The sequence below is a fragment of the Cherax quadricarinatus genome, chromosome 58 (assembly GCF_038502225.1).
Source record: "Cherax quadricarinatus isolate ZL_2023a chromosome 58, ASM3850222v1, whole genome shotgun sequence".
Classification (NCBI taxonomy): Eukaryota; Metazoa; Arthropoda; class Malacostraca; order Decapoda; family Parastacidae; genus Cherax; species Cherax quadricarinatus.
Genome location: NC_091349.1, coordinates 1,333,051 through 1,350,550, shown reverse-complemented (window position 1 = coordinate 1,350,550; position 17,500 = coordinate 1,333,051). Strand labels below are relative to the sequence as shown.

Below are 17,500 nucleotides of genomic sequence, written 5' to 3'. Positions count from 1 at the left end.
CAGTTTTCATAACACTACAGCTCACACCCTGAATGGCTCGTTACTTTGTAATTTGTTCATGATTGTAGCCATGTATACGCGTGTAGATGATTCATTACCTCTGTAACTTGCCATGATTGTGACCAGATCTACCTGGAGTTCATTACCTTTGTAACTTGTTCAGCTATCATAACTTTGGGACCCAATCTCTGACACATTATATACTTCTGTAATCCTTTGACTACCGCCCACAGGATGGGTAAGGGTGTGTCTAGAGAAGATGGTAAACTAAAGAAGGAGGAGGAGGAGGAGGAAGAAGAGAACAAGGAAGAGAAAGAGGTCATGATAACTGCAAACACTCAGACGCAATGTCTAGAATAATTAATAATTCCTTGAAGAATTGTGAAACTGACAACACTGGAGTTGAAGACACGTGTGTAGATAAATGGTTCAGAGAATCGACAAGTTGATATAATTAGACACATGTGCAACACTTGGGTATCTTTATTGAGGAAACGTTTCTTCAATAAAGATACCTAAGTGTTGCGCATTTGTCTAATTTATTCATTTCAAGACAGATGCGAAGCACTGTTGAAGATCGATGCAAAGAATTGGAATCTGCACGCATTGAATAGATGTGGTAAACAGGATCCAGGATTATATATCTCGGCCCAGCTGCTTCAATATTATCTTCATAATATTGGTCTGTGTATAATAATATTGCTTTAGTATCTCCTTTGTATAGGTCCGCCTCACCCCTGACGTTCTGTTTACCTTTCTCAAACATATGGTAATATCTGAGCCTCCGGGCTAACATTTGTTTTTCTTAGCTTTAGAAAAACGCCTGAAGTGAGGGAGGGGATTCAGGTGTTTAATCTGTGTGTTCATCCTCCAATAATTGTAAAAGTAACTTATCTGATTCTGTATATTACAATAATTTACCATTTTTTCATATCTTCAATGATCTTTTATACTCGTTCGTTGAGAGGGGCAATCGTGGTATGGGCAGTGGTCACTAGCGTGGGCAGGACGGGGCAAGGAGCAGGCTATAATAGGGACGAAGGGCAGGATAGAGGAGTGAAGGATGGCCCACGGTGTGGCATCCAGTGGTCCGCTGACTGCTTCTCACAGAGCTCTGACGAGGAGCCCGTCTTGCTCCTCGAGGAACTCCGGAAGGTGGTCCTTCAGCACCGTCTGGTCATCACTCCTGCAAAGACCCCCACCTCGCCCTTTGCCCAGGTGCCCAGGACCACCCTAGCCCGCATCTCCTGTGACGGTGACCGCACCTACTACATCACCAAGAACCTCTCTGACGCCCAGGAGGGCATCGAACTCAGGAGCCTCGCTGGCGTTGACTTCGACTCATGCACCGACGACTTCGACCCTGGCCGACTGGAAGACCCGGTGAGGTGTGCACTGCAGCGATTCGGTCTAAAGTTGCGGATAATGTTCAACTTGTCCACGAAGGAGCCTCAGCAGTACCCAGGGCAGCCGCAGCGGGTCTATACAGAAAATATGTGTGGTAAGAACCTGCCAGTCTCCCCCTACAGCGCCACCGCTGCGAGGATGGACACTCGCACCAAAGAAAAAGTTGAAGTCATCTGGAATGAACCCTGATGACTAACAGCTTCACTTTACAGGACCAGGATGCGATTAGTCGACGGTGGGTCGAGCCTGCACCACTCTTTGTGCTAGAATAACCCACACTGCACTAATAACCCGCACACAGGAGAGAGAAGCTTATGACGACGTTTCGGTCCGATTTAGACCATTCACAAGTCGTTAGTTTCTCTTTCCTATGTGCGGGTTATTTATACATAGTTCTAGTCACAGTGTTGTGCGTCTTTTACTCTTTACCCCACGCTGGTTTAGTTCTTCGTGATATGCAGTAATGACGATCCCTGAATATCCATTCCAAGTCGGCTAACGCACACTAGACTAATTCAGTCTTTTCTTATATCCTTCATTTTCAGACGCAACACCCAGAGCCATTTTCTGAACTTCATGTATTCACTATGGTAATCTTTACTGGCGAACTGTCGGCCCTGGAGCCGGTGTATTTCAAGTAATCGATATCCCAGGATCGAAACGTTGTCAATGTAAATACATGCATCGTTTCTACTTTATCCTCTATGTGTGTACAGCCTCGAAACAACGCTGACCATATGCAAAAAAATTTACATTTTATTAAAATAAGTAACGCAAGATTTAAACTTCAAATCCAACTCGTTAGTCACTAAGATCACTTGTAGGTTCGTTCTTTGCCAGCCCAGCCACTGAGTACTGGAGTACCTGAGTCCTCACCTATGGCCACCACCTCCACGGGTACTTTCCTCAAGTAGGTGCTACTAGCGACCCGTGGCACCGACATTACCTTCACAAACACATGACACACTGAAGGAACTTCCTGTAGGTGAACTACACCCAAAATTTACTCTGCTGGAGAAAAAAAAGTCGTACATTCATTTTCTTTGATTTTATTATTCACTTTCAAATATACCATGCAATAACTTATTAACTAATAATGCCCAAATTTTTTTCAATAAAATTAACGTGCATTCAATGTGTTTGCATATACACAACGTCAATTTATTAACGTTCTGTGAGACTTACAAACATTACTTTAAGTTAGGGTAACTTAAGGTTGGTCAGAATTAAACATGATAGTGACCGGAGACTCGAACATGGGGTCCGGTCCCTGGGCACATTATGTACCTCTGTAATCTTTTGACTACCGCCCACACCATGGGTATGGGATGCATAATAAACATATTAAGCTAAACTAACTAGGCTCGAACAGTGGTCAGTGTATTCAGTAAGTCCAGGACTGTAATGACTCACTCAGCCACAGAGTTTATAAAAGAATGATCTTACCACCAGTACTTCTGTGACTCGGCTGTTCCAGCAGCACCATCTGTGACCCTTCTATCACATTCCACAGCCCCAGAAGCTTTCATGGTACATCTATTCTCGTGTCCCTCAGGGACGCCAATGGAAGTAAGTCACTCTGTCTGACACTTTGGGTTATCCCAGGTTCTCTACACATGTGCTGCTATGTATAATAATCTATGTAATTGAATCTGTGTATACCTGAATAGACTTACTTGCCATATTATCCAGTAGGGTCACTGAAGAGCTGGGTGTAAAATTATCCTATTATAAGCTTCGTGGCTGGTGGTTGCAGCGTTGGGCCTGCTGTGTACATGACTCACAGTTCGAATCCCCTTCCATTCTTCCGTTTATCCATTCAAAGTCTTTCATTACCATTTATCTTCAGTTTACATCAGGATAGTTTAATGTAAGTTAGATTAGACCAGCGTATGCTAGGTTTGCTTAGATCCGTCTAGCAAATTAAACGAACAGCCGCAACATTTCTAACACAGCACATTCTGGCACAAAGAGCGATACAAGTCAATCATTCTGGCATCAAGAATGATAAACACTCTTATCTTATCTAACGCCAAACATTAAACATCTCCTATCATACCCTTATTTCCCTAATCTCAGTTAAGGAATGGTCGATGAATAAAAAGTCGAAAATCGGCGTTAAAAAACGGGAATGGGTCGTTGAAATCTGCACGAGTCACCGCTCGTTGTGAGAGAACCAGTCAAAAATTAATATTAACGAAGAGCGAGAGAAAACGAATGTTTGTAAAGGAGTAACTAACATAAAAAAAATCACTACTGGCTATAATTCTCCCAATGCAACAGTGAACAGGACAAGTGCTTCCTGACGCGTGACTAAGTCATCTAATATATTTCGGTAAACCCTTTATATACATACATACATACATACACACACACACACACACACACACGTAGTGTAGTGGGTCACAAGCGCCAGGCTCCGAGAATCTTAGTGCTTTTAGGGCGTGTTTTAGCAGCTAGAAGCAACCAGTGTTAGTGACAACGTCAGTGAACAACCCTACAAGTGATAACCAAAGTATTAGCAAAAATAAATAAAGTAAAGGCGAGAGAAAGCTTGTAATTATACAACAAAATTTCAAAGTGCCAGTTCGTTGAGGCCTAGTTGGCACTTGTTGCCACATTGTTACAAATATGCAAAGTACAAAGCGAGTGACTAAAGAGAAAAGATAAAAAAAAAATTAAGAGAGGTTGGCTAACGACAAACTGTGATGTAGCACACAGCGTGAACAAGCTAGCCAGAAAGGGGATATATATATATATATATATATATATATATATATATATATATATATATATATATATATATATATATATATATATATATATATATATATATATATACATACATATACATAAATAGGTATAAGCAGAGGTGGTGGCAGCAGTAGGCCTGAGGAAGTAGTGCTGCCATAACAGGTTGGGTGTCATCACAAATAAGAAGTGTACTTACCAAAAGTGAAGTAAATTATAAAAGTAGCAGTATACAAGTGATAAGTGTGGTAAATGAGGACTCAAAAGGGCAACGAGAAAAGAATAGCTGAAGAAGTCAGCGGCAGAAGGGCGAGGTGCATGAGTCATCGTACAGCGAGCATCGTACAGCGAGCATCGTACATCAGGCATCTGGATGGACGTCCCCTCTGAGGAGTAACGTACAAATCACCTGTTTGTGGTTGGCGGGAAGTTTTGAGTGGTAGAGCCGGCCCTACGGTCACTGGTAGCCATCACAAACCCTGCTCCAGAGCGATTATCATACACACAACACCTAGCAGTAGTAGGAAGATAAAATTTGTAGGAGCAAGGAATAGGCAGGAGGATTAAGTCGTGGCTAATGGGACTACAGCCCTGACAACAGTTTCGAGAGATAATGTTTTAGGACACAAAGACAGCACAATCTGAGAAGCAAGTATTGGGTACACATGAAGTAAAAGGTAGTACATAACTGGGTGAAAGAATGACTTGTTAACACACGCTAGTATTATAATTATAAGAATTACACTCAGTGTTAATGGTATCTTATTAGTATTACAGATACACAGAGGTGAATTGTATTTCTGGGACATATAAACAACTGACGTGCTCACACACACACGCGCGCACACACATACACTCGGGGACAGGAGCTGAGTCTCGACCCCTGAAACCACAACTAGGTGAGTACACACAGCTGATCCTTGGAATTTGACCGCGTCCCCTCACCCCCCCACACACCTTTCCCTCCCCCACAGACCTTTCCCCTCCCCCGCTCTTGCCTTCACTCCCTACTCCCTCCTCTTTCCCTCTCCCCCTCCCTCGCGTTTCTCTCTCTCATAGCCTTTTTCCCTCCCCTTCCCCCTACTCTCTCTCTCTCTCTCTCTCTCTCTCTCTCTCTCTCTCTCTCTCCCTCACTCCCATAACCCTATTTCACCCTCCTCTCTCTCTATAGGCTTCTCTCTCCATCTCTCCATTTCTCTCTCTCATAGCCTTTTCCCTCACCCTCCTTTCTCCCCCTCTCTCTCTCTCTCCCTCTCCCTCTCCCTCTCTTTCTCCCTCTCTCTACCCTTTCTCTCCCCCTCACATTTCTCACTCTCTCCCCCTTGGTCTTATCCCTCACCCCCATACTCTCTCCTCTCTCTCCCTCTTTCTACCCTTTCTCCTCTCTCTCCCTCTTTCTACCCTTTCTCTCTCCCCCTCGCACCCTCTCCCTCCTCTAGCCTTCTGTCTGTGGTAAAAAAAAAAAAAAATGGGTGGCTCTAGAGGACGGAAAGCCAGTGATCTGGTAGACGAACCAGGGAGGAAAGACTGGGAGTTAGAGCTCCAAAAAAGGGAGGAAGAGTGGGGAAGGAAGGTAGTAGAGCTTGGTAAGAAAATGGAGGAGCAGATAGCTGAAGAGTGCAGGAAGTGTAAAGTACAGGTCTTAGCAGCAGAAGCTAGGATACAGTGCTTAGAAGAGAAACTGCAAAGCCTGAAACAGATTAGAGAGACAAATGACAATTCAGATGTGACATCAGGAAATTCAGTGTCAGGCGCAGACAAGGGGACGGTAAGCAACAACAGAGACATGACGTACATGAAGGCCCTATCAGACCCACGTGGGGCCAGGGAAAAGACGAGGAGCACACTAAGATCAAATGACAGGTCCGAAGACAATGAAGGTATGCTATATGCAGAGATTCTAACAGCCAACTGCAGTAGCAAGGGACAGCTGTTCATGAAAGACAGTTCACTGAGAATAGAAGTTTCAGATATGACAGGGACTGAAGGCAAGAACATGTCAATGGAAGGAAATAAAATGCCTCAGAGGAAGCAGATGGAGACTCAGTGGGAGGAGGAAAGGGCGAGGTCAGTTTTTGTGTACGGGCTCCAAGAAGCCAAGGGGGACAACTTTGAAGAAATAAAACAGGAGGAGAAAAAAATGATTGAAGGCATCATGAAAACAATAGGTGAGGGCGATATGACCCAGGTGACAAATTTTCAGAGAATTGGGTGGTTTGCGAGTGGAAGGATACGGCCTGTCAGAGTAACTTTCAAGGAAGAATCAGTTCGAACCAGGATTCTGCAAGAGAAAGCAAGACTGAGGGACAAAGAGGGGTACCAGAGAGTATACCTCGACCGCGACAGAACACAAGAAGAAAGGACTACACTGAAAGAGAGGGTACAGAGACGCAAGGAGGAACGAGAGGCAATGACGAAAATGAGCAGGACCCAGACACAGGAGGAAGGGAAAACACACCCCACAGAATCTCCCACCAAAAGACTCCAACTGCGACATTCCCAACGCAACTGAGCAACCTATACTACAACCCACTCACTGTTCCCTCTGCCACCAACCCCCATATCAAAAACCTCACCCCAACAGCTGTCCCTTATGAGCATTCTGACCCCACCCCCATCATCACAAACCCCACCAACACCACAGCCCCATATAGGCCCCCACCAAGGCTCTCGCTCCCACAACCCCAATATTCTTGCATGACCACAATGATAGAAAAGAAACTGAAAGTTTGGTACACAAACGCGGATGGAATAATGAATAAACATGAGGAGTGGAATGAAAGAATCAGTGAAAAATCCCCAGACATCATAGCAGTCACAGAAACAAAACTCGCTGAGACAATAACAGACACAATCTTCCCAACGGGATATCAGATCCTGAGGAAAGATAGAAGGAGTAGAGGGGGAGGAGGGGTTGCACTGCTCATAAAACACCAATGGGGATTTGAGGAAATGGAAGGCATGGACATGATTGGAGAAAGAGACTACATTGTAGGTACAATTCAGTCCGGAGAACATAAAGTAGTCATTGGAGTGATGTATAACCCACCACAGAACTGCAGGAGGCCAAGAGAGGAGTACGAAGAAAACAACAGGGTGATGGTGGACACACTGGCTGAGGTGGCAAGAAGAGCTCACTCGAGCAGAGCAAAGTTACTGGTAATGGGCGATTTCAACCACAGGGAGATCGACTGGGAAAACCTGGAGCCACATGGGGGTCCCGAAACATGGAGAGCCAAGATGATGGATGTGGTACTTGAAAACCTCATACATCAACATGTCAGGGACACAACCAGAGAGAGAGGGGAGGATGAGCCAGCAAGACTGGATCTTGTGTTCACCCTGAGCAGTTCAGACATTGAAGACATCACTTATGAGAGGCCCCTTGGAGCTAGCGATCACGTGGTTCTGAGTTTTGATTATATAGTAGAGTTACAAGTGGAGAAGGTAACAGGAACTGAAGGGGACAGGCCAAACTATAAAAGGGGGGACTACACAGGTATGAGAAACTTCCTGCAGGAGGTTCAGTGGGACAGAGAAATGGTAGGAAAATCAGTAAACGAGATGATGGAATATGTGGCAACAAAGTGCAAGGAGGCAGAGGAAAGTTTTGTTCCCAAGGGGAACAGAAATAATAGGAAGACCAAAACGAGTCCTTGGTTTACCCGAAGGTGTAGGGAGGCAAAAACTAAGTGCAACAGAGAATGGAAAAGGTACAGGAGGCATAGGACCCAGGAAAACAAGGAGATTAGTAGAAGAGCCAGAAACGAGTATGCACAGATAAGGAGGGAGGCCCAGCGACAGTATGAAAACGACATAGCATCGAAAGTCAAATCTGACCCGAAACTGCTGTACAGCCACATTAGGAGGAAGACAACAGTCAAGGACCAGGTGATAAGGCTGAGGAAAGAAGGTGGAGAACTCACAAGAAACGATCAAGAGGTATGTGAGGAGCTCAACACGAGATTTAAGGAAGTATTTACAGTAGAGACAGGAAGGACTCTGGGAGGACAGACCAGATGGGGACACCAGCAAGGAATACACCAACAAGTGTTGGACGACATACATACAGATGAGGAGGAGGTGAAGAAACTGCTAAGGGACATCGATACCTCAAAGGCAATGGGACCGGACATCTCCCAGTGGGTCCTTAGAGAGGGAGCAGATATGTTGTGCGTGCCACTTACCACAATCTTCAACACGTCCCTGGAAACTGGGCAACTACCTGAGGTATGGAAGACGGCAAATGTAGTTCCCATTTTTAAAAAAGGAGACAGAAAAGAGGCACTAAACTATAGACCTGTGTCATTGACGTGTATAGTATGCAAAATTATGGAGAAGATTATCAGGAGGAGAGTGGTGGAGCACCTGGAACTGAACAAGAGTATAAATGCCAACCAGCACGGATTCACGGAAGGCAAATCCTGTGTCACAAACCTTCTGGAGTTTTATGATAAAATAACAGAAGTAAGACACGAGAGAGAGGGGTGGGTTGATTGCATCTTCTTGGACTGCAAGAAGGCCTTTGACACAGTTCCTCACAAGAGATTAGTGCAGAAGCTAGAGCATCAGGCGCATATAACAGGAAGGGCACTGCAATGGATCAGAGAATACCTGACAGGGAGGAAACAACGAGTCATGGTACGTAATGATGTATCACAGTGGGCACCTGTGACGAGCGGGGTCCCACAGGGGTCGGTCCTAGGACCAGTGCTATTTTTGGTATATGTGAACGACATGATGGAAGGGTTAGACTCAGAAGTGTCCCTGTTTGCAGATGATGTGAAGTTAATGAGGAGAATTAAATCTGATGAGGACCAGGCAGGACTTCAAAGAGACCTGGACAGACTGGACACCTGGTCCAGCAAATGGCTTCTCGAATTTAATCCTGCCAAATGCAAAGTCATGAAGATAGGGGAAGGGCACAGAAGACCACAGACAGAGTATAGGCTAGGTGGCCAAAGACTGCAAACCTCACTCAAGGAGAAAGATCTTGGGGTGAGTATAAAACCGAGCATGTCTCCGGAAGCACACATCAATCAGATAACTGCTGCAGCATATGGGCGCCTGGCAAACCTGAGAACAGCATTCCGATACCTTAGTAAGGAATCGTTCAAGACACTGTACACCGTGTATGTCAGGCCCATACTGGAGTATGCAGCACCTGTTTGGAACCCGCACTTGATAAAGCACGTCAAGAAACTAGAGAAAGTACAAAGGTTTGCGACAAGGTTAGTTCCAGAGCTAAGGGGAATGTCCTATGAAGAAAGATTAAGGGAAATCGGCCTGACGACACTGGAGGACAGGAGGGTCAGGGGAGACATGATAACGACATATAAAATACTGCGTGGAATAGACAAGGTGGACAAAGACAGGATGTTCCAGGGAGGGGACACAGAAACAAGAGGCCACAATTGGAAGTTGAAGACACAAATGAGTCAGAGAGATATTAGGAAGTATTTCTTCAGTCATAGAGTTGTAGGGCAGTGGAATAGCCTAGAAAATGACGTAGTGGAGGCAGGAACCATACACAGTTTTAAGACGAGGTTTGATAAAGCTCATGGAGCGGGGAGAGAGAGGGCCCAGTAGCAACCGGTGAAGAGGCGGGGCCAGGAGCTAGGACTCGACCCCTGCAACCACAAATAGGTGAGTACAAATAGGTGAGTACACACACACACACACACACACACACACACACACACACACACACACACACACACAGACCAGTGTCACTGACATGTATAGCATGCAAAATCATGGAAAAGATTGTCAGGAGAAGAATGGTGGAACATCTAGAAAGGAATGATCTCATCAACAGCAGCCAACATGGATTCAGAGATGGGAAATCCTGTGTCACAAACCTACTGGAGTTCTATGACATGGTGACAGCAGTAAGACAAGAGAGAGAGGGGTGGGTGGATTGCATTTTCTTGGACTGCAAGAAGGCGTTTGACACAGTACCACACAAGAGATTAGTGCAAAAACTGGAGGACCAAGCAGGGATAACAGGGAAGGCACTACAATGGATCAGGGAATACTTGTCAGGAAGACAGCAACGAGTAATGGTACGTGGCGAGGTGTCAGAGTGGGCACCTGTGACCAGCGGGGTCCCACAGGGGTCAGTCCTAGGACCAGTGCTGTTTCTGGTATTTGTGAACGACATGACGGAAGGAATAAACTCTGAGGTGTCCCTGTTTGCAGATGACGTGAAGTTGATGAGAAGAGTTCATTCGATCGAAGACAGGCTGCAGACCTGGTCCAGCAACTGGCTCCTGGAGTTCAATCCCACCAAGTGCAAAGTCATGAGGATTGGGGAAAGGCAAAGAAGACCGCAGACGGAGTACAGTCTAGAGGGCCAGAGACTACAAACATCACTCAAGGAAAAAGATCTTGGGGTGAGTATAACACCAGGCACATCTCCTGAAGCGCACATCAACCAAATAACTGCCGCAGCATATGGGCGCCTGGCAAACCTCAGAACAGCATTCCGACATCTTAATAAGGGATCGTTCAGGACCCTGTACACCGTGTACGTTAGGCCCATATTGGAGTATGCGGCACCAGTTTGGAACCCACACCTAGCCAAGCATGTAAAGAAACTAGAGAAAGTGCAAAGGTTTGCAACAAGACTAGTCCCAGAGTTAAGAGGTATGTCCTATGAGGAGAGGTTAAGGGAAATCAATCTGACGACACTGGAGGACAGGAGAGATAGGGGGGGACATGATAACGACTTACAAAATACTGAGAGGAATTGACAAGGTGGACAAAGACAGGATGTTCCAGAGACTGGACACAGCAACACGGGGACACAGTTGGAAGCTGAAGACACAGGTGAATCAAAGGGATGTTAGGAAGTATTTCTTCAGCCACAGAGTAGTCAGGAAGTGGAATAGTTTGGGAAGCGATGTAGTGGAGGCAGGATCCATACATAGCTTTAAGCAGAGGTACGATAAAGCTCATGGTTCAGGGAGAGTGACCTAGTAGCGACCAGTGAAGAGGCGGGGCCAAGAGCTTGGACTCGACCCCTGCAACCTCAACTAGGTGAGTACAAATAGGTGAGTACACACACACACACACACACACACACACACACACACACACACACACACACACACATATATATATATATATATAGTGTGTGTGTGTGTGTGTGTGTGTGTGTGTGTGTGTGTGTGTGTGTGTGTGTGTGTGTGTGTACTCACCTAATTGTGGTTGCAGGGGTCGAGACTCAGCTCCTGGCCCCGCAGACTCAGCTCAGTGTGTGTGTGTGTGTGTGTACACTGAGTGGTGTGTATCTCAGTGGCGAAGGTATATTATATATAATTATTATTATTATTAACAAACGGTAAATCATACAACGCCTGAATAATGGAAAAGTTGGATAATGGGGCTGGTTGGGGTAATCAGGTACAACAGGACGTGTTGAGCCATGTCATTAAGGGATTAAGAGCCTCGTCAGAGGATTTTCTCTGACAAATAAATAACCACTACACCAGCGAGGTGCCAACACTCAATGGAAATACGTCACTTTGTCTGACTTTTTTTGGGTTATCCCAGGTTGTCTACACATATGTTGCTGTGTATGATGATCTATGGAACTGTTTGTGTGTGTACCTGAATAAACTTACCTACCTCAGCTTGCTCTTTATTCGTACGTACTGCTACTCCACACAAAATGTATAATATAGTACACAGAGATGTGTATCACTGTGTGTATACACACGAAGGGGTGTGTACCTCTCGTGGGTGGTGAGTGTGGTTTCAAGCCTATCTACTACGTGACCTGTCCACCAGCAGAGAAGAATATTTTAATTTCTAAGATAGGGAGTAAAGTGTCAGCACACTGAGGTTAATACACTTTCCGGTGTATACATCTTCTGTATTATTATTAGGTTAGGTTAGGTAAGGTTCGTCAGGAAACAGGACAAGTGTTTCCTGACGCGGGTCTTAGTTATATGATGACCCGTAGCTGGGGCTTTTGGTCATCTGACCGAGGCCTTCCGCTGGCTTACCCCTCCACCTCTTTAAACATTAGTTATAAATAATGTGAATTTTATTATAGTTATTATTATTATTATTATTATTATTATTATTATTTATGTGAAGAATAAACACTGTAAACCTCTTGGATAATTAATAATAATAATAATAATAATAATAATAATAAATTTCAGTGCTCCAATATGATTATATTGACAGAAAGCACTAAAGTGTATGGGTTTAAGACGCAGGTTTTAATGGGACGTTGTTAACAAAGGCTGAAGTTCGTGGTGGATCAGTTTCTGGATCATGACGGATGTGAAGCTTGTTATTGATGATCACCTGTTTCCTGGCGTCGGTGCTGGAGGAGGACTGCTCTCTTACTTCCCTCACACCCTGACGGTGCTCTCCTGAGCCTGACGAGATAACCACGCTCTCTTGAGTGCTGTGCTGTGCTTCTGGAGTCTTGGTAGTTGTTTGAGACGTGTTTGTGGTAGAATGAGAGCTGCTGATAGCTGTGTTAGTGGTCGTGTTCACTCGGAGGGCGTCATGGTTTGTGATGTTTGTGTGCTTGTCTTCAGGTCTGTCATGAAGCTTCGAAGTGGGTTTGTTTTGAGCTGGGTTGTTCTGTTCCTCCTCTTTGTTCATAGTATTGTTTTCCTGTTTAGCGTTCAAGGGAGACTTAAGCTGTGAGATGATTCTCTCCACAGTTTTGCTGTTAATCACAGAATTTAGGAACGAGTTCACAAAAGAACTTAGACCATCAGCTGTTAGCACCACAGACTTGTTGTGGCTTACGTTATACTCGTCTTGAGAGAGATCTTCAGCATTCCCGTTGTTCATCTGGTCGGTGGGTACTCTATTTGTGTGAGACTGACGAAAGTTCATGTTGTTCCTCCCTCGAGGCTTCTTACTTCGGACTAGATCAGAAGCGTTGACTGGTATGTAGCCTTCTGGGTCGTGTGTAACTATTGCGCTAGTGACTCGCACTTCGGGAGGCACCACTGTGTTCCACATCCTCTTCAGGATGGTGGGGATGTCGCTCTGAGATGTGCTTTGATATTCTTTATCTTGCAAGGGTTCTAGTTTTTTGCTCTGAGCGTCTTCGTGATTCAGATGGTCTTCGTACTCGTCTAAGCCTCGCAGGAGGACGTGGAGACCATTCCTGGCATCTTCCACTGCTGTTTTGAGTGGGTGCAGGACCTTCCTGGCCTCCTTGGCTCCTGATCCTGTGTACAAGAAGTAGCCACAGAAAGCCAAGAGTAAGGCTATACTCGACAAGGCTACGAACTGCCCACCTCTACTGGCCTCGTCTTTCACCTTCAGCTGTGTCTGAGTCCTCTCTAGAGTGTTCGTCCAAGGTTTCCCGACTCTGTTTACGAAGTGCTGCTCTTGTTTCCGGCTATCTTTGCTAATGATGTCCATTACCTGGTCTCTCCTGAAGACTTCAGATATCCTACCAGCGTTTATCATAGACTGAAGACTCGTTACTGAAGATTTAGAGTTCATATGCTGAGGCTTGTACTTCGTGTTGACGAAAGCCAAGAGAGGATCCATTTCCTCGGGGTGCCACGGAGAGTAAGAAAATTTCTCATGAGTGCGTTGTGTGGCGCTGTCCTCAGTATTGTGGGAATAAACAGAGGTTCCGTAATGTCGTTGGGGTGGAGAAACTGTAGTAATCAACACTGGGGTCTCCTCCAGCGGCGCCTGGATGAGGGCTTCAGGACGACCGATTATAACTCCGTTTGCGGGTCCTTCTTCAAGAATGGTGTCCCCTTCAGTGCTCTCTCGGTGCTCTGGGCCCCAGTCTTGCCCCTTCACTGGGAGAGTTTGCCCCACTCTCAAGAACATATCTTTCTCAGCACCTCGCTGTGACGCGAGGACTCTACGACCAATCAAATTGCTAGCTTGTGTCTCCATTCCTGGTCCATGAGACTTCTTGGTGATCAATGAAACAGATTTTCCAATAGCCTGTGGATCAGAATGAGACGTTTGAATCAGTTGAACGTGAGTATCTGCCTTGCGTTCGTGTTGTAGCTGAGTCTGGTGACTCGGCTGGAACCCGTACGAGGGGAAAATGCCAGAGAAAATGTCCAGCGACTGAGGTGATGTGTTCCCGTGGTTGGTGTTCTTCACGAATGAGAGTTGGCGCTCGTCAGTACTAGCTGCCTCAAAGATACTCTGTATGGAGTCAAGAATTTCCTTCCCGTCTGGAGAAACTTTAACCTTTCCTGAGTTTCTAGTGGAGAAAAGTGTGGCGCTGGCGGCTGCTGACGGGTACACAGTGTTGCCAGTAGATCTAGACGACTGCAGTTCTGGATATTTCGTCTCCTTTGCGTTTCCTGTCACTCTCTGAACACCAGCAACCTTTCGTAAAGAGGCGTTTTTAAAATGCATGCTGGTCATGTCGTGGACAGAGGGCACGCTAGCTGGTGGCGTCGAGGTAGATATATGCTCAAGAATCTGTGGCGAATTGGATATCCTTTTCGTTGTTGAGACGGCGCCAGAGCTCCCGTGACCTGACTCTGGCGTCGAGGTTGGTCCTGCTGGGTTGTTCAGGTTCTCGGTTTTGATCCTCACCTCTGTAGCAAGTTCCTGGTTACCTGTGGTAAAGTCTTGTTCCTTCGCTTGACTCCTGCTGTAAGAATTGTGCCACTCCGAAAGAAAATCGTCAACTTTTGAATGTGGGGCAGATGAATGTGCTGTAGGGTTCCGGAGAGCGCCTTGGTTGGTCATTTGGCCAGGAGAGTTCTTCAACTGACTGGTTCGTGGGGCCATTGGCAGTCTCCTGGTCAAAGGGAGTTGGTCTTCTGCCTCGGGTAGTGCAATCCCAGGGCGTAGACGGCTACTATCCACACTCACACCTTCAACGTTCCTTCTAGATCCAGCTCTCCTTCCCTGCATCTGCTGTTGTAATCTCTCTCTCACTATCCCAGAGCGATTTAAGAGATTAGGATAGAGGCCGGGTGGAGTTACAAAAGGCCTACGACGCAGTGCAACTGTTGCGGGCTTGTCGTTCAACCCAGCAGTGTGGAAAGGGGACACTGCAAGAGATTCTTCAGTCTTCTGGGTCCCATGAGCGGCCACCTTCAGCGCCTGGTGGGGAGGGAAAGAGCTGAGCTTAGGCTCGATGAGTATTGCTTGCTTCTTTGTGGGTCTGACTCCAGCGTAAAATCTCACTGGAGATCGTTCCCTGGAGGTGACTCCTTCAGCCGGGGCTCCCAGCACCACCACCGTCACCAGCAACAACGCTAACATCTGTAACACAGGAAACAAATTATGTTGGACTGAAGGACCAAGGGAGACATAATAACAACATGAAAGATACTCATTGTATTTGCACGCATCAGGCAAGAATAGACAGGGGCAAGATAGATGGAATATAAATACATAAATAAGTCAGGGTGAAGTCAGGAAATACCCCTTCAGGTTGGTGAGCGGAACGAGCTGGATGAAGGGATGGTGGAGGCAAGCACCGTACATAGTTTTAAGAGAAGGTATGAAAAAAATATTATTGCCGTTTATACAATTATTATGCATGTTGAACATTTTCTAATATATAACGATGAAAGAGACGAAAAAACGGGCCCGTCAAGCTTTCATCAGATATGATCAGGTAGATTGTTGGCGCTGGCACTTCGTTATTCTTTCTCTCTCTCACATACACACACACAGGAGGAAAACAGTCAGGGACCAGGTACTCAGACTGAGGAAGGAAGGTGGGGGGATCACAGGAAACGACCGAGAAGTATGTGAGGAACTCAACGTGAGATTTAAGAAAGTATTTTCAGTGGAGACAGAAAGGACTCTAGCAAACCGGGTTGGTAGGGTACACCAACAAGTACTGGACAAACTACACACAACCGAGGAGGAGGTGAAGAGGCTGCTAAGTCAGCTAAATACCTCAAAAGCGCTGGGACCGGACATCTCTCCGAGGGTCCTGAGAGAGGGAGCAGAAGCACTGTCTGTACCACTAACAACAAACTTCAACAGATCTATTGAAACAGAGCGACTACCTGAGGTGTGGAAGACAGCAAATGTAGTCCCAGTCTTTAAGAAAGGGGATAGGCAGGTAGCATTCAACTACAGACCAGTGTCACTGACATGTATAGCATGCAAAGTCGTGGAGAAGATTATCAGAAGAGTGGTGGAATATCTAAAAAGGAATGAGCCTATATAAGATAACCAGCACGGTTTCAGGGATGGGAAATCCTGTATCACAAACTTACTGGAGTTTTACGACAAGGTGGCAGAAGGCAAGAGAGAGAGGGGGAAGGGTAGACTGCATTTTCTTGGACTTTAAGACGGCTTTCGATAAAGTTCTGCACAAGACATTAATGCAAAAGCTAGAGAAGGCAGGAATAACAGGAAAGACACTGCAATGGATCAGAGAATACCTGACAGGAAGGAAACAACGTGTGATGGTACGTGACGAATTGTTAGAGTGGGCACCTCTGACGAGCGGCCTTCCACAAGGGTCAGTCCTAGGACCGGTGCTCTTTCTTTTATATGTGAATGATATGACGGAAGGGACTGATTCAGAAGTGTCCTTGTTTGCAGACGATGTCATACTAATGCGAAGAATTCAGACGGACAAGGATCAGGTAGGACTAAAAAGGGATCTGGACAGACTACAGGCCTGGTCCAACAATTGACTCCTGAAGTATAACCTCACCAAGTGCAAAGTCATGAAGATTTGGAACGGTCAAAGAAGACAGCAGACAGAGTACAGGGTAGGGGACTAATGACTGAAAACTTCTCTTAAGGAAAAGGATCTTGGGGTGAGTATAATACCGAGCACATCTCCTGAGGCACACAACCATACAACTACTGCAGCATATGGGCGCCTGGCAAATCTGAGAATAGCGTTTCGACACCTAAATAAGGAATCATTCAAGACTGTACCCCGTGTACATGAGACCCATATTGGAGTATGGAACCCACACCTGGTCAAACACGTCATGAAATTATAGAAAAGTGCAAAAGTTTGCAACAAGACTAGTCGAGGCGCTAAGGGGTAGCAACAAGAGGTCACAACTGGAAGATGAAAACTCAGATGAGTCACAGGGATGTTAGGAAGTATTTCTTCAGTCATAGAGTTGTTAGGAAGTGGAACAATCTGGAGAGTGTAGTGGAGGTAGGATCAATATATAGTCTTAAGAAGAAGTATGATAAAGCTCATGGAGCAGGGAGAGAGTGGACCTAGTAGCAACAAACGAAAAGGCGGAGCCAGGAACTGTGACTCGACCCCTGCAACCACAGTTAGGTGAGTACACACACAAGCAACATAGCAGTGTCGACTGACACACCCAGGAGAATCCTCCCCACACAGTTGGGCTTTTTATGATCGTTATTAAAGCTT

At 45.7% G+C, this 17,500-nt stretch overlaps 1 protein-coding gene across 1 annotated transcript; it reads right to left on the bottom strand.

Moving 5' to 3' along the window:
* Positions 1 to 12,354: 12,354 nt before the first annotated feature.
* LOC128697954 (uncharacterized) lies at positions 12,355 to 15,396 on the bottom strand. Its single transcript, XM_053789941.2, has one exon. It carries the CDS (start codon positions 15,394 to 15,396, stop codon positions 12,379 to 12,381), a length of 3,018 nt encoding a protein of 1,005 aa, XP_053645916.2. The 3' UTR covers positions 12,355 to 12,378.
* Positions 15,397 to 17,500: the final 2,104 nt, after the last annotated feature.